Source organism: Sminthopsis crassicaudata, chromosome 3 (assembly GCF_048593235.1).
Source record: "Sminthopsis crassicaudata isolate SCR6 chromosome 3, ASM4859323v1, whole genome shotgun sequence".
NCBI classification, from domain to species: domain Eukaryota; kingdom Metazoa; phylum Chordata; class Mammalia; order Dasyuromorphia; family Dasyuridae; genus Sminthopsis; species Sminthopsis crassicaudata.
Genome location: NC_133619.1, coordinates 586,362,574 through 586,388,911, shown reverse-complemented (window position 1 = coordinate 586,388,911; position 26,338 = coordinate 586,362,574). Strand labels below are relative to the sequence as shown.

Sequence of the window (26,338 nt, the reverse complement as noted above, 5' to 3'; positions counted from 1 at the left end):
ATTTCCCGAGTAAAGTATTTTTTTATTTTTTTTTCCCAGAGGAGAGTATGAATAAAAATGGATAGTCAGACAAACTTTTCCTTTAACCTGCCTTTCTTTATAATACCATATTCTTTCCCCTCATCTTAAAAAAATAAAATTTTATTGGTAAGTCTTTCATCTTTACATTTGCCTACATCTCTCCCTAGTCTCCTTTTTTTCTTACCTAACATTGTTATAAAATTTTTGAATATTGTTTTCTTGGTGGTTCTTATCATTCTGCAGTCAAGCAGTCACCAAGTTTCAGTTTTTCTCTTCTATAAAATGAGAACTTATTAACTTTTACTTTACCCCATTAACAGTGTTGCTATAGGGAGCAGATGATAAAGCCTATTGTAATCATAAACTGCTCTACCTGTAATTTTGTTTCATTGAATCATGGTTTTTCAAATGAATCATTTTATTATTTAGGGGACATATGAAAGCCTTCTACCTCACCTCTCAATAGCACAACATCCATAGAAATAGATGAGAATTATAGAATGTTTACTTTTTAATTAGAATCTAATCAAATCTAGATAGGATCAAAGTTCAACAGCTTAAAAGAGGAAACTTGAGTATCTTATCTTTCACTCTATCCACTAATTTAGAATCATTCTTCAAACCCTGAATTTTTTTTTTTTTTTTTCATTTGGAATACAGCCCCTCATCTCCGGCAAACATAGGACAACTTTTGTTTGCCAAGAGAAACTCTAGAAACAAAGAGAAACAGCTTCCTAGTATACAAAATGCATCCTTGATCAGTTTAATGAGGCTTTGAAGAAAGAGCCTGTCTACTGCCTACGTATTAATAGCTGCAATGTCATATCATAAAAAATCCCAAATAGGGGTACACTCAAGCCAAGGGAGACAAGGTGATAGCAGTTTGACTATTTTTTTGTGTATGCTCTAGTGTTTTCCTATGGGTTAATAAATGATGGAGAAGCCAATGATGAGATCAAAGAAGGAAGTTTTATTTTTTTAAAAATAAAGCAGTGATGAAATAGTTCACAAGATTGCCTTGACTTACCTGCTTCCTATGACCTCATAAAGCAGTTTTGTAAACCTTGAAGTAAGGAATTATTCTAGTACAAATATGGAAAAACGTTGAGATTTCTTCAGGTCAGCTGGAAGGTCAACTGTGAACTCTTCTTTGATTAGTAGCCTGGAAAGTTGCCCTAGACTAAGTCTTATAAAAGAATTAGAAGATAGCACTCAAATTCAGATTTCAGATTTCTTGACTTCTCCACAAACGAATCATTTATTCACACTTGATTTTCTATGTAATTTTGTGGTTCTTTAAGGGAATGAGAGTAGGAGGAAATAAGGCTTGGCAAGGTAGGGGAACTCAGTGAGAAGACTGACAGAATGAGCTTGATACCCTGTTGTAGATGGAAATCACCAGGCATGTCAGAGAATTGGGCAGTTTTTATTCTCTCCATTAGTCTTGGTCTAAATCTTACTCTCCCCGACTTTGTATTTTCTTAAAATGGACAATTATCAGAAGCTGCCAGTACACTAATGTCCCTTTTTCAATATTGCTCTGTTAAAACAATGTGGAGCAGCTCAAATGCTAATTCCATTCCTTAGCAGGAGTCTCTAGAGAACAGTCTCAATTGTTTTAATTGTGTTTTAATACCCACATCTTCACCATTAATCACTTAAGTGTTTAAATAAGTTTTTTTTTTAATCCTGTACAGCTTTTCATCATAAAAATATACCTATTGTCATGGTCTCTAATGACATTTTTAGGCCTCCCAAATATAAACTGAAGGGATAATTCAAATTCATTTCCACAAGGCATTTGCACTAATTTTTTAGAATATCTGGGCAACTGGGAATAAAAGCACAAAAATGCCCTCTCCTCAAGGAGCACATTATATAGTCTAGTTGAGAAGACCAATTGATATACTTGGCACATAACTGAACAGAGATCTCACAGAATGGTCAAAGGAGATGGAAAGGGATTCTCAAGGGGGACTCATCCAGTGAGTTTAGCCCCTTCATAAAGATAGGGCAAGATTTCCCTTCCTCAATCCTTCCTTTCCCAGTGTTGAGTTGTCTTTTCTACATAATACTAAAATGCTAGATCAGAAAAACTTTGTCAAATCCCTCATTTTCTCCATTTTTAGCTATTTTCCCCTCTTTTCAAAGTTTGTCCCTCAGGCAAAGTGGGAGTAGGGGTGGATTTTCAGCTAGGCCTTGAAGGAAAAGCATTACAAATTGAGGGGACACATTTTAAATAACATGACAGGAAGGAATGAAAAAAAATTGTAGACTATAATCTTGAAGTACATAAATGTGGGTCAAGTGGGAAGATGAACCAGTTAAAAAAAAGATTACATCTAAATCGGATGACCCTATGTAATTGACCAATGTCCTGTTTATTGAATCCCCCTGCTTTGTCCTGCCCTCTAAAACCTCTACTTTAGTAACTGATAAGATCCTAGTTTAATCTCCCAGAAGGGCTTTTTTCAAAATCATCACCAAAGGCATTGTTAGGGTGAGTTTTGCGTAGAAAGTTGAGCACAGTGGGATGGGAAACTTATAGGGAAGCCCAGAGTATGAGAATACCCACTGGATCCTAGATCCTGATCAGACCCCCTTTTCCCAGAGCCACACATTGGATGAGGAGACAGGTTACCTTGCGACTTCAGTTTAGTAACCTGAAATCTTCCAAATATTTTCAAATGGGAAGTTAATTAAAAGAGAACAGAAAAGGGACAAAAAAATGCCCCCTTGCTTTATCAGACAATACTGTTTTTAAGATTCCAAATTCTCTCTAATATAGATTTGTGGCGGGGCGGGGGGGGGGGGGGAGGAAGTACACTGTCTTTTCTTCCTTCCTTCCCTTCTCCTCTTGCCCTCAAAACCCTAATTATTCCCCAAACTCAAATGTTACTAAATCAAGGAAGATCCATGGGCAACCAGTATCATGTAAGGACACAGATAAGAATGAAAGGAGACATTGTATACCATGGTTGATGGCATTTATTTTTCTTTCATCATTCATGTCTTTCTCTCTAATCCAGCTCGCCTTCTGAATCAGATTCATCATAGTCTTCACTCTTGTCTGACTTGGATTTCTTTCTGCTCTGATACTGGCCAGACGTCCCTGGGCCTTTCTTCCTTGAACATCCCTGACCATGATTAACCCGATAAGTCATGAGTTCTTGGTGGTATTTGGCTCTCAGTCTAGCTGCCTTCTCTTCATAAGGCTGCTTGTCTTGCTCTGATTTTTTGGACCACATCTCCCCCAGAAGCTTTGCCACTTGCACCACGGACCAGTGTGGATTGTCACTTTTGATCTTTGTATAATGCTCCCGACTGAAGAGGAAAAAAGATGAGGGTGGTCTCTTGGGAGCTTTGGGGTCCTTCTTCCTTCTTTTCCTTTTCTTCATTCCCACGGGAGGAACATAATTTTTCATTTCTTTCTGGTAACGTGCTTTGTCCAATCTGGCTATGGCTTCATACTTGGACTTTTCGTGCTTAGAGATTGTCTTCCACTTTTCTGAGCACCTTTTGGAGAACTCTTTGAAGTTGATATACGCATTCGGCTGTTGTTCCTTGTGTTTGTTCCTGCAGTTCAGTAAAAAGTGGACGTATGAAGACAAATTCACTTTGGGCTTAACTTGAACCTTGCCCATGATGTTCTCAAAAGATCATATTTTACTGGCTCTGAAAACGTTTCCAGCAGGGCCTTTTCCCTGTACTTTAATGAAAACAGGAGGTCCTTTCCCTCTTGTGAATATATCTGTATGTGAACTGCCCAGCCTGTGTGTGTCCTATTCAATGGTACTGGCATTGTTGGTCGTGGGAAGGGTATTATGACAGCTCCTCCCAGCCAGCTCCCCTGACCAATAACAGTCAGTCATTGAAATACTGACATCTTATTGGGTTAACAAAATGATGGTGTCACAGTTTATCAAGCAAGGTAGTTAGGGAGGATGGAGCATCTCCATGGACTTTTAAGGGCAAGAAAGGAGTGCTTGTGCTCGGGATAGGTAGATTACATCGACTGTCTGGGGGCAGTAGCATAAGCTTCAAAAATGTAGGCTAGTGACTTATTTTTATCTACTTGGCAGTATTAATAAACTGTCCATGAGACTTACCTACCTAACAATAGACTTTGTGTCAATTATCTAGAGATGGTTGAAAATAACTGAATGTGGAACAGTGAATGTTTGAATGCTTTGTCATGATAAAATGCAACTCCCCCTACCCCCAAACCCAAACCCTCTCACTGCTGACTGCTTGACAGCAGCTCATAATGTGCAAATAGCTTAGCAGTACCTCTAAAAATAATTGTATGTGACAGCTGTTCTTTGGTTCTTGTCAGGATAAACTACTGTAATTTAAGTCTGAAGCTTTTGGGCTATAAGTCTAATTTCCTTGGGTGGACTTTACATTCATCTTTTTTTGCAATTCTGACTGGTGATGTATGTGTTGATGAGATTTCACTAAATACACAAATCAATGAAAATGTGATCAAGATTCTTGAGCTCATAATAGGCCTTTCATTATGGTCCATGTATTCCATGGAGTGTTGGACTTGAGGCCAGATACATTTGAATCCAAATTCTGCCTCTGACAATTACTAGTTCTACATCACCTTGGATAAATCACCTAAATTCTCTGAACCTCAGTTTCTCATCTGTAAAGTAAAGATCTATAATCAAGTACACATTAAGTGCTTACTATAAATCAGACACTGTATTAGGTCCTACAGATATACTCTGCTCTGCACTGAAACATTCTATTCCACAATAACAAAAAAGTCAAATAGACAAGCATTTATTAGGCACCTACTGTGTCACATATAAGAATATGAAAAATTGATACAGGGTAATTGGGAGGAAGGCATTGGGCACAGAAGGTGAAAGAGGTGGTATTTGAGTTTTAAAGAAACTAGGGCTTCTAAGAGGCAGAGATGAGAAAAAAGGGCATTCTAGGCCTGAAAGACAACCTGTGCAAGGGCTGGGAGATGGGAGATGGAATGTAATCTGAAGAACAATGTTTTAAGATTAGTTTTGTAGCACTAAGTATTTAACAATCACCTCCCCCCCCAACAAATGTACATGACAACTTTTTGCATGTAATTTGTCCTCAGTCTTTTCGATATCATGTTCTTAAGTCTAGACAATCAACAAAACAATAAATCAAACCCTGATTTGTAGAGGCTGCTTTCCAAAGTATAAGTGCTTCTAAAACTGTTTAAGTGGGCTCCAGTACTCCTCTGGATCATAAGACTGATTTGGCTAAACCACAGAGCATATGAAAAATTAATGTATATAATAAACTATGAATGTAAGTTTGGGAACAGGTAACATAATAGATGGGCCTAAGTCAAGGAAGACTCATCTTCCTGAGGTCAAATCTGCTCTCAGACATGGCCTAGAATGTGTGACCTGGGCACTCTGCCTCAATTCCCTCAACTGTAAAATGAGCTGGAGAAGGAAATGGAAAAACACTTCAGTACCTTTACCTTACTCAAAAACCCAAAAGGGGTCACAAAAAGTCAAGTACAGCTGAAACAATTGAACAACAAACAAAGGTAGGTTGGAGCTAGGTTGTGAAGGGGCTTTAAATTCTAAATATCTGTATCTGATCCTAGAAATGACAGCAATAGGAGTTTATTGGACAGGAGAGTGACATGGATCAGATATGCTCAGAAATATCATGTTCCTAGATGTGTGGAGGATGATGTAGAGAAAAGAGGAAGCTCAAGATGCTATTGTAATAATCTATTGCAAGGGGTGATGAAGGGCTGAACTAAGGGGCCATATGAGTGGAGAAAAAGAGGTAAATTGAGTGATGATGAGAATGTAGAATCAAGAAGAATTAGCCACTAAGTGGAAAGATAGAGTGAAGGAGAATGAAAATTTGAAGTTAACACCAAGATTGTGAATCTGAAGGGCTGGAAAGTTAGTTCGGAGTTTAGAAAAGGGGTGTTTGTGAGAAAAGATAATGAATTATTCTTTAAGCATGTTGTCTTTGAGATGCCTAGGATATCCATTTTGAAAAGTGCAATAGTCAATTAATTTAAAATGTCCAACAATAAGTCAATCAATCAGCAATGACCAAATGCCTACTATGTGCTAGGCATTCTTTTAAGAGCTGAGAATATAAAACAAGACAAAAGGCTTACTGCCCTTAAGAAGCTTACAATCTAAGGGGAAAGGGCACAAACAAATGTGCAGTTGGTGGTTGGAGATAAAAGTACTGAAGCTCAGGAAGAATGGGTAGGATTAGAAATATACATATACACACACACACACATATATATATACACACACATATACAAACACACATATATATCATATATGTATATATATTTACATATATGTGTATTATAATTTAACATATTTAACATGTATTGGTCTACCTGCCATCTAGGGGAGGAGGAGTGCGGGAAGGAGGGGAAAAGTTGGAACAGAAGGTTTTGCAAGGGTCAATACTGAAAAATTACCCATGCATATATCTTGTAAATAAAAAGCCATAATAAAAATTATATATATATATATATATACATGTGTGTGTATACATATATATGTATATATGTGACTAAATAAATACATACACACTTAAACACACCTGGAATCATTTACTAATGGGGTCAATAACACTTGCCTCTCAAGAGTCCTTGTGAGGATCAAGTAAGAACACGTATGAAATGTACTTTGCAAACTTTAAAATGCTATATCAATAAAAGCCATTATTACTCTGGAAGATGGTGGTGGCAGATAGGAGAAGACATAAGAAGATGAAAACTACATCTAGAAAATTAGTTAGTTCACTTGGATAGCTTCAGTCTGAAAAATCAGGTGAAATACAGGTTCACAGATTCAGAATTGGAAGGGATCTGAAAAGCTTCATTTTATAGATGAGGAATTTAAGTGGATGGTCTCCAGCACACTACTCACAAGAGCCACACTTGATCAGGCAACATAATAATGCATTCATTTGCATAAATATTTGCATATTGATTCCATCACCTATTGACTATAGGATACATTTCCATTTTTGTTTTTCTTATGAGATATATGGAAATTGGTTGAGGGAGCATCTTGTAGAGAAGATTGATTTCTAGGCTGGTAGTTAGAAGAGGTGGTTTAAATCTTGGTCCTGTAAATTTATCAGACTCTTAGTATGATCCTTGGGCAAGGTCTTTCCCCTGACCAAGCCTTATTTTTCTTCTTTGTAAGATGAGGATTTTCAGATTAGACTTGATCAATTTTCTAATATTCTATGATTGTGTTATTAGATTGAGGCTGAGGAATTGGAAGAGTTGGAAGATTGGAAGAGGAAATTATAGATTATAATAGCCTCCCATTTGGAGTAAAACAAAAATATTAAGAGTGCCTTACTTGGCAGGAGGGTCTCTGGACGAGTCCTGTGGCAGACACATTGTGAATGTATTCATTATGGTGATTCAGTCGTTTCATTTACATCCAACTCTTTGTGACCCCATATGGGTTTTCTTGGCAAGATACTGGAGTGGTTTTCCATTTCCTTTTCCAGCTCATTTTATAGATGAGGAAACTGAGGCAAACACAGTTAAGTGATTTGTCCATGATCACCCAGCTAGGAAGTATTTGAGGCCAAATTTGAGTGAAGGAAAATGAGTCCTCCTGACTCTAGATCTAGCATTCTTTCTACTGCATCACTTAGCTGCTCTTGTGTATGTATGCATAGATAGATGCATAGATAGATAGATGGATGGATGGATGGATAGATGGAGAGAAGAGAAAGCTATTCTTTTCTCTGCAAAGGATGTTAAGTATTTCTCTCTAGAATCTTATTTGTCTCAGGCTAGTCAACCTGCCTATGACCAGTATTAAATCTACTAATAAGTTTCTCCTTGTAGATGCTGTCCTATTGCTAAGCTGACAGTGGATGCCAAATTTATTCTTATGGTTTATCCAAATATGTAACCCTTATATTGAGATATTCTCATGACACAAAGGGCCCAAATATAATTTGGAAGATTTCCTTACTCTCTAAGTTTTTAGTCCCTCCCCAGAAAAGCAGGAGAAATGTATTTGCAACATCTCCCAGTGCACTAAGAATAATTCCTTATTGCTAAACACAAGACTTACAATGGTTTGTTAGTTGTTATCCATCATTCTCAGAGACATCAAAATGATATCACTATGTTAGAGCTGAGTTACAGTTTCTCTGAATGTGGTGGATCAGACCAATAGAGCTCAGAATGCTCTGCCACAGGTCAGACACAAATGGTTCCTATGAACATTTAGCATCTCACTTTTTTTTTCTGAGCCAGTTTAATCCTTCTTTGCTCACAGAGTACAGCACCTTCTCTGATGAGGGCACTCCATGCTGGGCAGTCCTGTGCCATGTCTCCCATGTCATGCAAACAATTTTAAAATTCTTGAGACCGTGAGGGTGTCCTTATATCACTTTTTCTGATCACCTTGTGAGTGCTTGTCCTGTGTGAACTCCATAAAACAGTCTTTTTGGCAAGAATATGTTTGGCATTTGAACAATGTGGCCAGCCCAACAGAATTGTGCTCTCTGCAATAGAGTTGGAATGCTTGGCTGCTTAGTTCAAGAAAGGACCTCAGTATCTGGTATTTTATCCTGCCAAGTGATCTTCAGGATCTTCCTGAGACAATTCAAATGGAAATAATTCAGTTTCCTGGCATGGTGCTAGCATATTGTCCAGGTTTCACAGCCATACGATAATGAGGTCAGCACAAGGGCTCTGTAAACTTTAGTTTGGTAGTCAGTCTAATTCTTCTCCGCTCCCATACTTTCCTTTGAAGTATTCCAAACACTGAGCTAGCTCTGGTAATGTGTGTGTCAGTCTCATTATCAGTGTGGACATCCCTGAAAAGTATACTGCCGAGGTAAGATAACTTATCCACGGCCTTCAAAACTTTACCACTCGCTGTTAAGCAAGTGATGGTTCCACATATGGATGGTGTGATTCTGGCTGATGGAGAACTTGCATTTTCTTGGTGTTAATTGTTAGGCCAAAATTAACAAAAGAGACAGAGAATAAACCCATAATTTGTGCATCTCAGCTTCAGAGGCTGCATTGAGCGCACAATCATCTCTCTGCAAATAAAAAAATCACAAACCAACACTCCCTCTACTTTAGTTTTGGCTTGTAGCCTTTTTAAAGTTAAAGAATTTACCATTGGTGTGGCAGCTGATCTTGATTTCATGTTTGTCTTCATTGAAGACATTTAACAATATGGCTAAAACATCATTAAAAAGCATGGGAGAAAGCACACAGCCTTGTTTCACTCCATTGGTGACTGGGAAAGCTCGAGATCATTGTCCATTGTCCAAAATTCAGGCAGGCTGAAACTGATGTACTCTACTGGTGAACTTCTCTGGGCATCCAAATTTTGACATAATTTTCCATAAGCCCTCATGACAGACATTATCAAAAGCCTTGGTGAGATCTATAAATGTTCTTCTCCTGGCATTTTTCCTGGAGTTGTCAGGTGGTAAACACCATATCAGCTGTTCCTCTGCCTCTTCTGCAGCCACACTGGCTCTCAGGTAGATGACATTTTTCTAGGTGTAGGGTCACAATAATGATAATAATAATAATAGCTAATATAATATAGAGACCTTGAAGTTTTGCAAAGTGCATTATAAACATGTCATTTAATATTCCTAAAACTTTTTCCTGGTAGGTTTCTTTGTTATCCTCATTTTGTAGATGAGAAGAAAACTGAGCCTGAGAGAAGTTAACAGATCATCCTAAGGTCACATAGCTAGTAAATGTCTGATGCAAGATTCAAACTGAAATATTTCTGACTCTTCAGTTCTTTCTTTGTCTATGATAATGACATAGACAGAAAAAAGGAGAGTAAGAATCCAAGAGATTATGTAATTTCTCAGAATCACTTATGTTCCTAAAGTAGAAGTTACTATGATGGATTACTAAATTCCAAAGATCTGTCATTACAAATCTAAGTGGGAATGTAAGGGAACAAGTTTTTGTTTGTTGTTTTTTTTTTCTTCCCATTTTTAACCTGCTGCTAAGGGCATCTTGCTGTGGTGGCTAGTAACTGACTTTGGAAAAGTTGGGCTGAAGTCTCACAGTTGAGGTATGTTGGCTGTTTGCAAATTCTTTGGCCTTTCAGTGCCCAAGGCAACTTTTTAAGTCTAGCTGCTGATTTGCTTAAGTGAGGAAAGTGTCTTCACTGGGGTTTCACAACTTTGAGTAGCCAAAAACTAAAAAACTTCCTGCCATTCCTCTTGGGATCAGCCTTGATACAATCATCTGGTCTATGTCTCAGTCAAGGGAAAGATGAAACTAAAAGTTCTCTTAATATTTCAGAGACTCAGTCAGTGAATAAACATTTGTTAGACCCTCAGTATGTGCTAAGTGCTGGGGATATAAAGAAATGCCAAAGACAGTCCCTGTTTTTAAGGATCTCATAATATATCTTTCATTTCCAAGATGAGGGCAAAAATCTTCCTTCCATCTCTGTGGATACCTCCTTTATTCTAACAAATGCTTCTTTGATTTCTCCAGTCTCTAGTCTAATTTTATCTTTACCTTTAAATGTCCCTTACATCCTAGTTTAAATGTTACCTGGCCATACATAATCCATTCTCTCTAGTGTTTCACTGGAATAGAGGAAACATCAAAGAGCCTACAAGCTATTATAGAATTCACAAATGTTAGCTTCTAAAATGTTGTGACTTTAACATGCTAAAGGAGTAAGATTCAGATTTGAGATGGCAAGGAGCTACTTAATTGTCCATTCAGTAAAGATTCTCAGGTGCTTGTAATGAGGTGACCCAGCTACATTGCCTCATTACTCAGGCATCAGGTCTCTGGAAAACTCATCCCTCATTGTTATCTGTTCTCCTCACAAGATCCATAACAGTATCCAACAGCTTCATTTCCCATTTAGAATCTCAGGACCCCAAAGTGAAAAGGGAACTTAGAGGTCATTCAGTGCAAGCTATCCATGAATAAGAATCCTCTAAACAATATTATAGATGAATAGACATCCAGTTCCTTCTAAGGATCTCCAGTGACAAGGTACTCACAACTTAGTGAAATAGCCTATTCCATTGTTTTATAACTGTCATTGTTAGGCAATTCTTCTGTATATTGGAATCTAAATCTGCCTTCCCACCTTGCCCTGCTGGCCAGTCAGAACAAATGTAAATTCCTCTTCATTTTAAACTCCTTCAAATATTTGAAGACAGCTTTCATGTAAATCTTTTCATCTCTAGGTAAACATCTTAAATTATTTCAACTATCCTCCTGTGACATAGGAATCATAGGAGCATAGATTTAGAAAGGGAAGAAACCTGAAGGGTCATGATGGTGTCAGATCCCATCACTTCATGAATGTGAAAATTGTGACCCAGAGACATTAAATATATAGCCAAGCTCACAGAAATAGTTAGAAGCAGAGTTGGTATCCAAACCCTGGCCCTCTCATGTGAAATTCATCATTCTCTCTATTCTATCTCACTTCCTTCTTAGTAAGATAAACCATATAATATAATAATATTAACATAAGTCTGGATTACAACTTCTAATAATAATAATTGTTATGGTGGCATAGCTTGTTAGGCAAGCTAGCTACAACCTATTTTTGTTGTTATTCAGTCACTTTAGTTATTCTTGACTCTTTTATGACCCTACTCAAGGGTTTTCTTGGCAAAGATATTAGAGTGGTTTGCCATTTTCTTCTCCAGTTTCTTTTACAGACGAGGAAACTGAGGGAAACAAGGTTAAGTGACTTGTCCAGGATCACCCAGGTAGGGTGTGTCTGAGACTAGATTTGAATTCAGGAAGATGAATCTTCCTGACTCCAGGCCTGGAACTCTATCCAATGCACCATCTAGCTGCCCATCCAACCCCTTTTTCTATTAATTTACAAAGATGTGCAACATATATCTAGTACTTTACAGGTTACATTTGCTTTTTACAATACTTTTGCTTATAACAACCCTGCACACATTGGAATTTAAACATTACCCTCATTTCAGAGATCTGAGAGTCAGAAAGACTTACAGGTCCAAGATCACAGAAAAACATGGACTTAATCGTTATGGGTCTTCTAATTTGCCTTTCATCCTAGCATAGGAGAGACTTCTGGATTACTGAGTTGGATTAGAATTCTGGAGATACTATAGGTGGTATTGGGGGATGGGATAGAGTTTAGAATGTTGGCTAAAAGGTTGCTCAGTGACAGGGTAAGATATAGTCTTCCTGAGACTTTTTGTGGCCTACACATTCTGCTGTTCTTTCTCGACAAATTTCCTTTTCCACAAATGAAAAATTTCCTAACTATGAGAGGAGATGGGGAACTCTGGGGTTCTTATTCCAAGGCTTTTCTACCAGGTGTCCTATTGTCTTCCCAATCCAGCCTCATACAGGTTTTTAATACTCCGACTCCCAGGATTAAGAATTGTATAAATGACTTTTTTCTATTCTCCTCTGATGTGTGTATTTAGCCTCTCTTATCTCATTCCTTTCTAAAACCTCCACAGAAATGGCACTTAAACATGTGTGATTTTGAATGCTTAGGATAATTATATTAAACATCAGTTTAGATGCCTGTTATAGTTGTTCACATCTGGCAGATCTGATTAGGGACAGAGGAGGAGATTCACGGACTTAAGTGAAATTCCAACAGAGTGTGTTTTTTCTGTCCCCAAAGCACCTGATTTAGAGTCATAATTCTTTTGGGAAGCCACATTTCTTATTAAAAAAGGGTTTTAAAAATTACTTATCGTGAAGAAAGCTCTTTAAAGTATTTTATTATAAACTTAATTATAATCTAAGCCCCCAAAACAAGTGAACAAATAAAGGAATAAAAGCATAAAGTCAAAATTGTTAATATTGTGATAAAAAGAAAAAAAAAGTATGAATTTTAACTAAGTAATTGTTTGCTGCTATTTAAGAATTAGAAAGCTTAAGAAAAACAGGAGTGGTACTGAGAGACCTCCAATTGTCAGAACTGAGCGCACTACTCAATTGATTTCATGAAGGCTCTTAGGGCATGTGGAGATTCTCATCTTATAAAAAGTTTTGACCAAGTTGAGAAGATGTAGCCCTGAAAACTAAAACATATTCCTGAGTCAAATAATAGTCACTTCTTATCAACAAGTAGAATGAGAGCTGCAGGGGCTGTTTGGTTTTTATATTTACATCCTAGTGGTAATAAATGTTTTTTAATTGAATGATTTAGTTCAGCTCATCTGTTTCTCAGCAATGGATTTTTGCAACTTGAAATACAACTGGCTCAACATGTTTCTCTCATTTTGCTTTCTATATAACTTCCTAGGCCAAATAACCCTGCTATTAATACCTAAGCCCATTAGGGCTGGATTCCAGATGATGGGTTGACCATCTGTTTGGGGAGAAAACCCCTCTTGTGCCTCTAGATAACTAAGCCTAAACTCTCACTCATTGTTCACTTCATAGCTGATTGTAGATATCCTTAATCTTCCAACTTGTTTGCAAGTCCGGACATATCAGTGAGGGAAAGGGTCCCACATGTCTTGATGCTTTATTTCATTCTCTAGTTCTGCTTGATGAGTTATTATTTATAATGCATCTAGGGATATCCAAAGTCCCTCCCATTATTATGTTGGATAATAAGTAGGCCATCAAGTGAAAGAAGTGTTCTCTCAACACTGGAGACTCTTACTGTCATCAGTATAAGTAAGAAAAGTATGAATTAGACCTTCCAATGCGGCTTAGAATGTGGCCTCTTTGTACCCATTGATGATGGTCTCAAGGTGAGCTAGATGAGGAATATTATTGGAATCTGAGTGCTGAACCCCCATCCCCACCTTCTCATGCAAAGTAAAACTTGATTCAACAAGTATGTATTCCCTCCCCCACTTATTAGCATTTTATTTTTTCCTAATTAAATGTAAAGATAGTTTTTAACATTCACATTTGGAAGACTTGGGGTTCCAGCACAAAAAGAGATGATACAAATATTTTTGCATGTGTGGGTCCTTTTTTCCTTTTTTATGATCTCTTTGGAATACAGACCCAGTAGTGGCAGTGCTAGATCAAAGGGTATGCTCAGTTTTATAGCCCTTTAAAAATAATTGATTTATTTTTAGTACTCATTGCTTTATGAATCATATTGGGAGAAGAAAATCAGAACAAAAGAAAAATTCCATGAGAGAGATAAAAAACAAAAAAGAAATAAACATAGCAAGTGTTGATTTATATTCAATCTCCATAGATTTTCTGGATGCAGATAACACTTTCTATCCAAAGACTATTGGGATTGCCTTGGATCACTGAACCTATGAGAAGAACCAACTTTTTCATATTTGATCATTGAACATTCCTGCTGTTATTGTTTCGCTCAATATCAATTCATATAATCTTTCAAGATCTTTCTAAAATCAGCTTGTCCATCATTTTTATAGAATAATAATATTTCATTATTCATATATCACAATGTAAGCAGTCATGCATAAGTTGATGGGCATCTACTCATTTTCCCAATTCTTTGCTATAACAAAATGAGCTGCTACAAATATTTTTGCACATATAGAATCTTTCCACTCTTTTATGATTTCCACAGGATATAGACTCAGTAATGGCACTTCTGGGTCAAAGGGTAGCTAAAGTTTTATACTCCTTTGGGTATAGTGCCAAATTACTTTCCAGAATGGTTGTATTGTTTCACAACTCCACCAACAATGCATTAGTGTCCCAGTTTTCCCATATCACCTTCAACATTTATATTTTCCTGTCATCTTAGCCAATCTGAGATGTGTGAACTGGTACCTCAGAGTTGTTTTAATTTGCATTGCTCTAATCAATAGTGATTTAGAGCATTTTTTCAAAGATAGCTTTAATTTCATCATCTGATAATTGTCTGTTCATATCCTTTGACCATTTATCAATTATGGAATGACTTGTATTCTTATAAATTTGAGTCAATTCTTTATATATGTTAGAAAGGAGGCCTTTATCAGATCCTTGAATGTAATTTTCCCCCCATTTTATTGCATTCCTTCTAATTTTATATGCATTGGTTTTGTTTGTACAAAAACTTTTAAACTTAATATAATCAAAATTATTCATTTTGCATTCTATGATGCACTGTCAGTCTTCTTTGGCCCCAAATTCCTTCCTTTTCCACAGATCTGAGAGATAGACTATGCTTTATTCTTCCAATTTGCTTATAGTATCTTTCTTTATGCCTAAATCATGAACCCATTTTGACCTTATTTTGGCATGAAGTGTGTGGTGTATTTTAGAACCCTTTGAACATAATTCTAAATTGCTTTCCTGAAATTCAGCAAACACTACTTTTTTAAAATAGCTTTTTATTTTTCAAAATACATGCAAAGATAGTTTTCATCATTCATCTTTACAAAACCTTGCATTCCAAAGTTTTCTCCCTCCTTCCCCACTTCTTCTCTACAATGACAGTAAGTAATCCAATATAGGTTAAACATGCGCAATTCTTTTTTTTTTTAAGCTTTTTATTTTCAAAACATATTTCACCCTTGTAAAATCTTATGTTCCAAATTTTTTTCTTGCTCCCTTCCCCAACCCCTGTCCCATGACAACAAGTCATTTAATATATGTTAAACATGCAATTTTTCTATACATATTTCCACAATTCCACAATTCCACAAACTGAAAAAGAAAAATTAGATCAAAAATGAAAAAAATGAGAAAGAAAACAAAATGCAATCAAACAACAACAAAAAAGTGAAAATACTATGTTATGATCCATATTCAGTCCCCACAGTCCTCTCTCTGGGTGCAGATGGCTTTCCCCATAACAAGATTGGCCTGAATCACCTCATTGTCCATCAGAATTGATCATTGTATAATATTGCTGTTGACATGTACAATGATCTCCTTGTTCTGCTCATTTCACTTAGCATCAGTTCATGTAAGTCTCTTCAGGCCTCTCTGAAATCATCCTACTGATAATTTCTTATAGAACAATAATATTCCATTATATTAATATATGTAACTTATTTAGCCATTCTCCAACTGATGGGCATCCACTCAGTTTCCAGTTCCTTGCCACTACAAAAAGGGCCGCCACAAACATTTTTGCACATGTGGGTTCTTTTCTTTTTCATGATCTCTTTGGGATATAAGCCCAGTAGAGACATTGTTGGATCAAAGGGTATACAGAGTTTGATAGCCCTTTGGGTATAGTTCTATATTGCTCTCCAGAATGGTTGGATCAGTTCACAACTCCACCAACAATGTATTAGTGTCCCAATTTTTCCACATTCCTTCCAACATTCATCATTATCTTTTCCTGTCATCTTAGCCAATCTGAGAAGTGTGGAGTGGTATCTCACAGTTGTCTTAATTTGCATTTGTCTGACCAATGGTTATTTAAAGTACTTGTTCATGTGACTAGAAATAGTTTTAGTTTCTTCATCTGAAAATTATCTATTCATACCCTTTGATCATTTATCAGTTGAAGAATGGGTTGTATTCTTATAAATTTGAGTCACTTCTCTACATATTTTAGAAATAAGGTCTTTATCAGAACCCTTGAGTATAGAATTATTTTTTCTCAATTTACTGCATCCCTTCTAATTTTACCTGCATTGCTTTTGTTTGTACAAAAAGGTTTTAATATAATCAAAATTATCCATTTTGCATTCCATAATATACTCTAGTTCTTCTTTGGCCACAAATTCCTTCCTTCTTCATAGATCTGAGAGATAGACTATCCTTTGTTCTTCTACTTTGCTTATAGTGTCATTTTTAAATTTTTTTTTTATTTTTCAGGGTTTTAATTTTCAAAACATATTCACAGATAATTTTTAACATTGATCCTTGCATAGCCTTGTGTTTCAGATTTTCCACTCTTTCTCCCCACCCCTCCCCAAGATGACAAGTAATCCAGTATATGTTAAATATGGTAAAATATATGTTAAATCCAATATTTGCATACATATTTATGCAATTGTTTTGCTGCACAAGAAAAATCAAATCAAAAAAAATGAGAAAGAAAATAAGATGCACACAAACAAAAAAAGTGAAAATATTATGTTGTGATCTACTTTCAGTTCTCACAGGCCTCTCTCTGGGTGTAGATGGCTCTCTTCATCACAAGATCATTGGAAATGACATCAATCATCTCATTGTTGGAAAGAGTTACATTTATCAGAATTGATTGTTGTATAATATTGATGTTGCTGTGTACAATGATCTCCTGATTCTGCTCACTTCGCTTAGCATCAGTTCATGTAAGCTTCTCCAGGCCTCTCTGAAATTAACCTCCTGATCGTTTCTTACAGAACAATAATATTCCAGTTTTTTTGCCAATATAGTATCATTCTTTATGCCTAAATCATGAACCCATTTTGATCTCATCTTGGTATAGGATGTTAGGTGTGGATCCATACCTAGTTTTGGCCTCATTAATTTCCAATTTTCCCATCAATTTTTGTCAAATAGTGAGTTCTTATCCCAGAAGCTGGGATCTTTGGGTTTATCAAACACTAGATTATTATGGTCATTGACTATTGTGTCTTTTGAACCTAATGTATTCCATTGATAAATTACTCTTATTTCTTAGTCAGTACAAAGTGCTTTTGATGACTGCTATTTTATAATATAGTTTTAGGTTTGGTACAGCTAGGCTACCATCAATTGCATTTTTTTCATCAATTCCCTTAAAATTCTTGATCTTTTGTTGTTCCAGATTAACTTTGTTATTATTTTTCCTAGCTCTGTAATTTCTTGGGAGTTTGATTGGTATAATATTGAATAAGTAAATTAATTTAGATAAAATTGTCATTTTCATTATATTAACTCGTCTTACCTGTAAGCACTAAATATTCTTCCAATTTATTTGTGTGGAATGTGTTTTGCAATTGTGTTCATATAATTCCTGACTTTGTCTTGGCAGGTAGACTCCCAAATATTTTACAATGTCCACGGTAATTTTTAATGGAATTTCTCTTTGTATTTGGACTTTGTTGGTAATACATAGAAATGCTGATGATTTATATGGGTTTATTTTGTATGCTGAAACTTTTTGTGCAATTCTTCTAAACATATGCTATTTACATTTATTTCTTGCACAGCATGTAAAATAGTAAGCTATAATTCACATTCAGTCTATATAATCCTCTCTCTGGATGCAGATGGTTCTCTCCATCCCATCTATTGGAATGGGCTTGAATCACCTCATTGTTAAAAAGAACCAAGTGCATCACAATTAGTCATCACATAATTATTGTTGCTATGTACAATGTTCTCTTGGTTCTATTCATTTCACTTAGCATCAGTTCATGTAAGTCTCTCTGGGTCTTTCTGAGATCATCCTGCATATACAGGCTATTTCTTATAGAAAAAAGTATTCCCTAACATTCATATACCACAACTTATCCAGTCATTCTCCAACTGATGGGCATCCATTCATTTTCCAGTTCCTTGCCACTACAAAAAGGGCTGCTACAAACATTTTTGCATCTGTGGGTTCTTTTCCCTACTTTGTGATCTCTTTGGGATATAGATTCAGTAAGAACATTGCTGGATCAAAGGGTATGCACAGTTTTGTAGCCCATTGGACATAGTTATAGATTGCTCTCCAGAATGGCTGGATCAGTTCACAACTCCACCAACAATGTATTAGTGTCCCTGTTCTACCACATCCCCTTCAACATTTATCATTACCTTTTCTTGTCATCTGATCAGCAAACATTTCCTAAGCAATTACTCTGCTCCAGGATGTATATGCCAGTAGCTGGAATATTCAAAGGTGTGGTTGAAATGGATGATATTAACAGTTGGAATTTCTGACTACAAAACACCTTACATATCTTCTCATTTGATTTTTATCCTATATTGGCTCATATAATTATTCTCTCCCCATTCTGTAGGTGAGGAATTTTTCTCTAGTAGTGGCTCCCTTTTACTTTCAGGATCAAATTCAAAGCTCTTCACAACCTGGCCCTCTTCTTACCTTTCCAGCTATCTTATACTTTGCCTCCTATCTGCAATTAAGATACATTGGTTTATTTACTTTTCTTAGATGATGTTCCCTCTGACTCAATGCATTGAACCCATGCCTGGAGTTCCACAGATTGTTCAAAATGTTTCAGGAACCAATTATTAAATAGTCACTGTGAGCATTTACACCTTGGAAATTACCAAATGTTAAATATATATATGAGCAAGAAAATGTTAATAATGCAGATTACATTTTAAAGGGTATAGTTCATGCATACTTTTTGGGGGAAGAGCTAAGTGTTAACTTTTTACCAGCACACCCTTGCCTCATGTTTTACCTAAAATCCCACTTCCTGCAAGAGGCCTCTTATTTTTCCCCTTTCTTTTCCCTCTTCCCTCCAATGCTTCTGGTTCCTTCTCTGAGATTCTTTCTGCTGATAGAATACTGGCCTTGGAATCAGGAAGATTCATCACTCATCTTCCTCAATTCACTTAGTAGCTATGTGACTGTGGGCAAGTCACTTCACCCTGTTTGTTTTACCTTATCTGTAAATGAGCTGGAGAAAGAAATGGCAGACCACTACAATATTTTTGCAAAGAAAATCCCAAAAGGGTCATAGTCACACAGAGTGAAATGACTCAACAACAAAATGTATATGTGTGTATCTGCCTCAGTCTCAAGTAAATGTCTTCTCCATTAGAATGTAAGCTCTCTAAATGCTAGAACTGTTTCTGCCTTTCATTTTATCTTCAATGCACAGCATATAATAATTGTTTTATTAATCCTTGCTAATTGATTATGATATTTAATAATTGACTTCCCCCACATATCTGAAATGCATTCCTTTTTAGAATCTATAAGTTTCTCTCCATCTCAGAATCTATAAGTTCAGTTAATGTTTAGGTTGAAGACCTTTTAAATAGACCTTTCCCAATTTCCCTACCCCTAAAGTTTCCAGTGCCTCCTCTTCATTCTCCTGTTTTAATTTTGAATATGTTTTATAAATATTTATACATATCTTCATATTATTGTCCCTGTTAGAATGCAATTTCTTTGAGGGAAAATTGTTTCATTTTTGCTTTTGTATTCCTGCAGCACTTGCCCATAATAAGTGTTTACTAAATAGATGCTTATTGATTGATTGATTGAGGGTCAGAATCAAGTGACTTGCCCTCCCTTACAGGATTGTTGTAAGGAAAGTGTTTTGTAAACCCTAAAATATGATATAAATGTGAGCATTTATTCTTACACAAGGTCACACAGTTAGGAAGTGGTAGACCTGGGACTAATAAAAGCTGAGATTTATATAGACTTTTAAGGTTTACAAAGGTCTTTATATATATATATATTCCTTAAGTTTTCACAACCATTACTGTGAGATATTTATTATAGGTTTGTTATATATTATAGGTTTATTATAGGTTTTTACTTTTTTACAGACAAATGAAGATACTGGACAGTAAGGCCAATATTCTTTTCACTGCAAATGACAGCACTGGATACGAGATACAAGCCCTACCCTCGTGAAGCTTACAAGCTAGTTGAAAACCACCTACCTTCAGACTCTTAGAAACACTTGTAGAAAGTGGTAATTCAACATATCTAGCTTAGTCTGGTAAAAAGCCAGAGTTAAGGCTCATGGGACATAGTTTTAAATCCTGTTTGGGACACTAGCTGAGTATGATCTTTGGAAGGTTAATCTTTGGGTATCAGTTTTCTCATCTGTAAAAAGATGTTGGACTAGATGACTTTGGTACCCTTTTCTTTACTGTTCTCTTTGCAAACCCACATACTCATCCACCAGGCAGGATGTTAAGGAGTAGGAATAGAACCCAAGTGATGACCTCACTCTCAGTCTGGGACTAGCAGGATTAGGATTAAGGACTGAAGGCTCAGTGTGTCTGACCTTGGGGAAGGGGAGTTAGGAGGGGATAACGGTAGGGAAGGGATTTGGATTAGAAAAGAGCAGAAAAGACACACCCTTAAATTAGAGCTCACCCCATTAAAAGGGGAAGCTTCGACAGGAAAGTGCCCTCAGGGATTGTAAAGAGAGTGGCTGTCCAGAAAGGGGACCTCATGGGTTGTGATGAGAGGGTTGTTACCTGGAAAGTGCCTTCTGGAGTTTACATATATATATATATATATATATATATATATATATATATATATACATATGAGAGAGAGAGAGAGAGAGAGAGAGAGAGAGAGAGAGAGAGAGAGAGAGATTCAGAGATAGATAGACATACACAGATACAGAGGGTGGCTGGAAGGCTCCCTCAGAGAATGGAGAAGCTAACCAGAAGGCACTTTGAGGGCCTGTACAAAGAGCGAGGCTGGCTTTGAGGCAATTTCAGAGAGGTCAGGATGGGTAGGGGCAGCCCAGACCCCAATCAGATCATGTTCCTGTGCCCCTGGGTGGGTCTGATCTCACTCAGCATCTTGATTCTGGACAGGGTAAATTTTAACTGTCTGGTATGAACTAGTGAAGTTTGTTTTAACAACCAGCACAGTATGCCCCAGGGTTGAGCCTGGCCTGTATGTCAGCTGTGAGGTTGGGGGCAGCAAGAAACTGAAGATGATTATAATTGGTCAATCCTCCCAGACCAGAAGGGAAGGTTACTTTGGGTCTTCAGTGGATTCCCATTCTTGATTTTGTCTCTCTGCTTTCACAGATTAATCCTAAGAACTTTAAAACAACTCTGCTGACAACTGACATTCATATAGCCCTTTAAAATTTACAAAGCATTTTAGGTTTATCAGAAAGGTTAGTGCATAGTGGGTAGAGCTGACTTTCAGTACTGAAGAAGATCCTGTTTCAAATTCTGTATCTAACACATGACATTTTGCCATGACAACAAGTGGCAGAAATGACTTGTATTTGTAGAAGTTCCTCAAGGGAAAATCACAGGTCCAATCCCTATTCTTTGCATACATTATCTCATGGAGTCTCATAACAATGATGTGAAATAAGCAGGGCAGGAATTATTAACCCTCTTTTACAAATGAAGAAGCAGTTTTAGAGAATGGAAATGACTTGTAATACTACTAAATATTAATAAGACAGCTGACATTTATATAGTGCTTTAAGATTTGCAAAGCACTTTAATATAGTCTGTTCTGATTGCTCATGATCACACACAGGTGGCTTGGTAGAGCAGCAGATGGAGTGGATTTGAAGGAAAAGGAAGAGGAGAAAGGAGAAGGGATAAGAGAATGTTTCAGTAGTCTTGTAACACATAATGAAGGACTAGACTGAGTTGGTGGCAGTATTGATGAAAAGAAAAAAATTGGGTAACCCATGAAGGAAGAATCTACAGATATTGCTGGCTAGATGCAGGAGGTGCATCTAGAGGAGAGGGGAAAGGAAGGAGTCAAAGATGCTAACACACATGTGGTAAGGTTTGCAAAATACTTTTCTCATAGCAATCCCATGAAGTAGGTGGAAATCCACTTAAAAATTGAAAAAAAAAAAGGCTCAGTGATATTGTGATTTTTCCCATGATCATATATACCTAGTGAGAAGCTGTGGTTGGAACATTGGGATTGTCCTGATTAGAAATCCATTATTCTTTTCACTTATATCTCATCATTTAGGTTTTTGAGTCTAAATGACTAAGAAAAATGGTGGTGCTACTAAAGACTGGGAGAGGTTAAGGAGAGTTGATATGTACAGTTTATATTATATTTTCTACTTTCTTCCTTTTTTATTATAGTATTTTACTTTTCCAAATACATGCAAACATTCACCTTTGCAAAATTTTGTGTTCCAAATTTTTCTTCCCCTCCCTAAGACAAGTAATCTAATATAGGTAAATCATGTGTAGTAGTTCTAAGCATAAGAAAAAGCAGATTAAAAAGTGAAAACAAATCATAAGAAAGAAAAAAAAACAACAAAAAGATAAAAATACTATGCTTTGATTCACAATTCAGTCTCCATAGTTCTCTGTCTAAATGCAGATGGCATTTTACATCCCAAGTCAGAATTGCCTTGAATCATTTCATTATTGAAAAGAGCCAAGTCCATCACAATTGATCATCACATAATCTTGTTACTTCTATTTTCTTTCTAAAAGGAATATTTGTACTCAAGTCAAAAAATTAGGGTAGGAGACCCTAGTAGGATTTGTCTGTGAGATCATAAAAGCAAAATACGATACAGACAACTCTTCTTCAAACTTATTTGGTTTTGTTGTAATAATCATAATTTTCATCTATAGCATGACTTAATGGTCTCCCCACATCACTGATTATTAAGGTGCTCCAGAAAGATTTTCTGACAGCACAAAGGGCAAAATACAGCCTTGTTGCTGTTACTTACCCATCTCTTAATCACTTTCACATCTTCCTCAAAGATTTGATTTTGACTGGCTGAATGGTTTTATTTTCTCTTCATTGCCCCTAAATCATTCTTGGGCTATTGACAGTCACTTTTGATGACTCTTGGGACATTTTGTATTCATACATTCATGGGACATTCATTCATTTATTTTTTTAATTACATCAGTTTCTGTGATTCTGTTGTAATATGAACCTACTGTAACAAAGTAACATGGACATATTTCATCATTATTGAGATATTTATCACCTCCAAGATATAGAACTATGACCCATAAAGAGAACCATTTCCAAAATATTCAAACATAGTTAACTGTTTAGTGTTTTTACCAATTATTATCAAGATCAGTAGCCATTTGGTTCTATTTTGCTAGCTGTCCTATAGTTAGTAAATCACCTCCCCAAAAATTAGAGACAAAATTTATTTACTTTATACCCACATGCCATATTTTTCATATCTTCCCTTTGAGTCACTCCATTTATTCCTGAGATTTCCCCTGACCCTTCTTAATGTAAGTAATTGTTATGATCATTTATTAATATTAGAGTATATCCTTTTTCCTTTTTCTTGGTCCCCTTCATCTTTCAATTGCCTTTCTTATTTTGCTCCCTTTATGACAGATTCTCCCCTGTAGTTTTTCATTTGTTAGGTAATTTCTTCCAAGGAGAGTCGAGTGAAAGATCTGCCACTTCTTTATACAATTCTACTTTTCCCTTCTCATGATTCTGAATCACTCCTTTTTCTTGTAGTCCATCTCTCTATCTTGGGCATACTTTCCACTTTGCTACCTACCTGTGTCAAAAATGAGCTTTTAAAAAATTGCTTGTAGGGAAGTGAGCAGAACCAGGAGATCATTGTATATAGTAACAGCAAAATTATTTGATGATCACTTCTGATGGACATGGCTCTTTTCAACAATGAGGTGATTCACTCCAGTCCCAATGAGACCATTGGGATGTCGTCATATGATGAATTATTCATATATGAATTCTTCATATGATGAAGAAAGCCATTTGCACCCAGAGAGAGGACTGTGGGAACTGAGTATTAATTTTTGTTTTTACTTTTTCTGTTGCTTGTATTTTGTTTATTTTCTCATTTTTTTCCTTTTTGATCTGGTTTTTCTTATGCAGCATGATAATTGTGGATATATATATATATAATTAATTATTTTTTTTTTCCTGAGGCAATTAGGGTTAAGTGGCTTTCCTAGGGTCACATAGCCAGGAAGTGTTAAGTGTCTCAGACCAAATTTGAACTCAAGTCCTCCTGACTTACAGGCTGGTGCTCTATCCACTGCGCCACCTAGCTGCTCCTATGCATAAGTTTTGAAAATAAAAAGTTTTAATAAAAAAAAAAATTGCTTGTAGATTGGCTGATTATCGTTCTTTCCCTTCCTCCCCCAAAAGAATTCTAATTTAATTGTTTATGTTAAAAGGACCTAATACTTTAAACTTGAATGTTATCTTTGGCTACTTATGTTTATCACTTCCAAAATCCCATTATTGTATGATTGAACTATTATAACTATTATTTCCCTGCCTCTAGTCTTCTTCAAATTCATCCTTCCCACTGCTGCCAGAATAATAATCTTTTTCTTTCCCATAGATCTTAGTTATTCCCTTGCCTTAAATTAATTATTTTATAATGTCTATAGAAACAAGTTTAGATTCCTTAATGTGGAAAATAAAATCTTCTACAACCAGGTGGCTCTCTGTACACTCACAGCTGTAGTTTTCTATTAACTGAGCAAAAGGGGGGCACGGTAGAAAAGAATTCTATTTTAAAAGTTTATTCTTTTCACGAAGCAAATCATCAATACTACTGCCTAGTGCTCTCCCTTCATTGTAACCTTTTTCTATACAGAACCTTCCTCTTTGAGTTTACTTTGAGAATCTAACCTTCTGTCTAAGCTCTCTCTATGGATGTTTGGCTTTTTGATTCTGGAATTCCTTACTTGTTTTTCTTGACTGTGACTTCTGCTTTTTTGGGACTCAGATTAAAAAACAAAACAAAGCCCATCTATAGATAAAAGCAATAGAGCTCTTACCTTATTATAGGCATATGATACGTACAAAAGGCAAAATGATTGATTGTAGACACTACAGGGGTTAGTGAGGAACCGGGCAATGAAAGAATAAGGGAAGGTTCCACTGACCTCAGTCCAAAGATCTAAAGATCTAGCACAGTGGAGCACTAAGTCTTTGGTAGAAGCAAGATTTATACAGAATCCAAACTTTGAGTATTATGATTAGCAAATTCAATGTGAAGGTGAGGCAAAGTTAGCTAAGAGAGACATTTTTTAACCTGGGATGCTGATTATGACAGGATTTCTCAGTCACTTCTCTATTTCTTTAGTGCAGAAAGCATGAACTTTCCAACAATAGGAACCATAAAACAGGAACATTCACTGTTCCAAAACAGGGATAACTTTTTAGAGGGGAGAGAAGGGTTTAATCATTTGTTCCTGGCCTCTGATGCCATACACAGGCAGGCAGCAATTAGTAAGGTTGCATGGAAAGAGGAAGTTTCCAGCAAATAAAAATTCAACTGGGGATTTTCAGAGAACAGTCATCATAAAGGTGTGTCTAGAATATTGATGGCCTGTTGACAGAAGCTAAGCCATCTTTGTTGTAGATATACCTTTATCCTGGTCAGTTCCCAGGCATTAGAAATGGTTTGGCAGAAATCTGGAACAGGGAATATGGAGAATGAGTATAAGCTTTGAGCATTTAAAGAACTGCAAGCAGATTGTATGAATATGCACTGGAATCTCATTATAATGCCATTTTGGGTTTCCATTGTGTAGGAAGGCATTAGGAAATTCTTCTGGTACTTATAATAATTTGTTGCTTTGGGATGACATATAAGACAATGATGAAACACAGTTCTCATTTAGCTGGAACCTTCTTAGATACTTGGCAGGAGCTAAATATGATGCATGGGCAACTGTGAGCCTGCTAATAATGAGAGCAGATAAGGGAAGGAATGAAGGAAAAAAAGTAGATTCACACACCTCCATCTTCCCTTTAAAACATGAAGTTTAGGAGAATTA

The 26,338-nt window shown here is 36.3% G+C and overlaps 2 protein-coding genes across 3 annotated transcripts in view; one reads left to right on the top strand and one right to left on the bottom strand.

Moving 5' to 3' along the window:
* The window catches only part of CSMD2 (CUB and Sushi multiple domains 2), a 988,708-nt gene that overhangs the window by 514,943 nt on the left and 447,427 nt on the right, over positions 1-26,338 (top strand).
* HMGB4 (high mobility group box 4) lies at positions 2,992-7,423 on the bottom strand. 2 transcript variants are annotated; one of them, XM_074305061.1, is made up of 2 exons: positions 7,386-7,423; positions 2,992-3,597 (listed from the first exon to the last, which is right to left on the bottom strand). In XM_074305061.1, exon 2 carries the CDS (start codon positions 3,444-3,446, stop codon positions 3,042-3,044), a length of 405 nt encoding a protein of 134 aa, XP_074161162.1. In that variant the 5' UTR covers positions 3,447-3,597; positions 7,386-7,423; the 3' UTR covers positions 2,992-3,041. The 2 variants fall into 2 exon arrangements, with proteins under 2 accessions (XP_074161162.1, XP_074161161.1); XM_074305060.1 differs by lacking the exon at positions 7,386-7,423 and having other exon boundaries at positions 2,992-3,878.

Bases quoted from the DNA above. Each gene is read 5' to 3' on its own strand.
- HMGB4 (XM_074305060.1), bottom strand. From the start codon at position 3,665: ATGGGCAAGGTTCAAGTTAAGCCCAAAGTGAATTTGTCTTCATACGTC.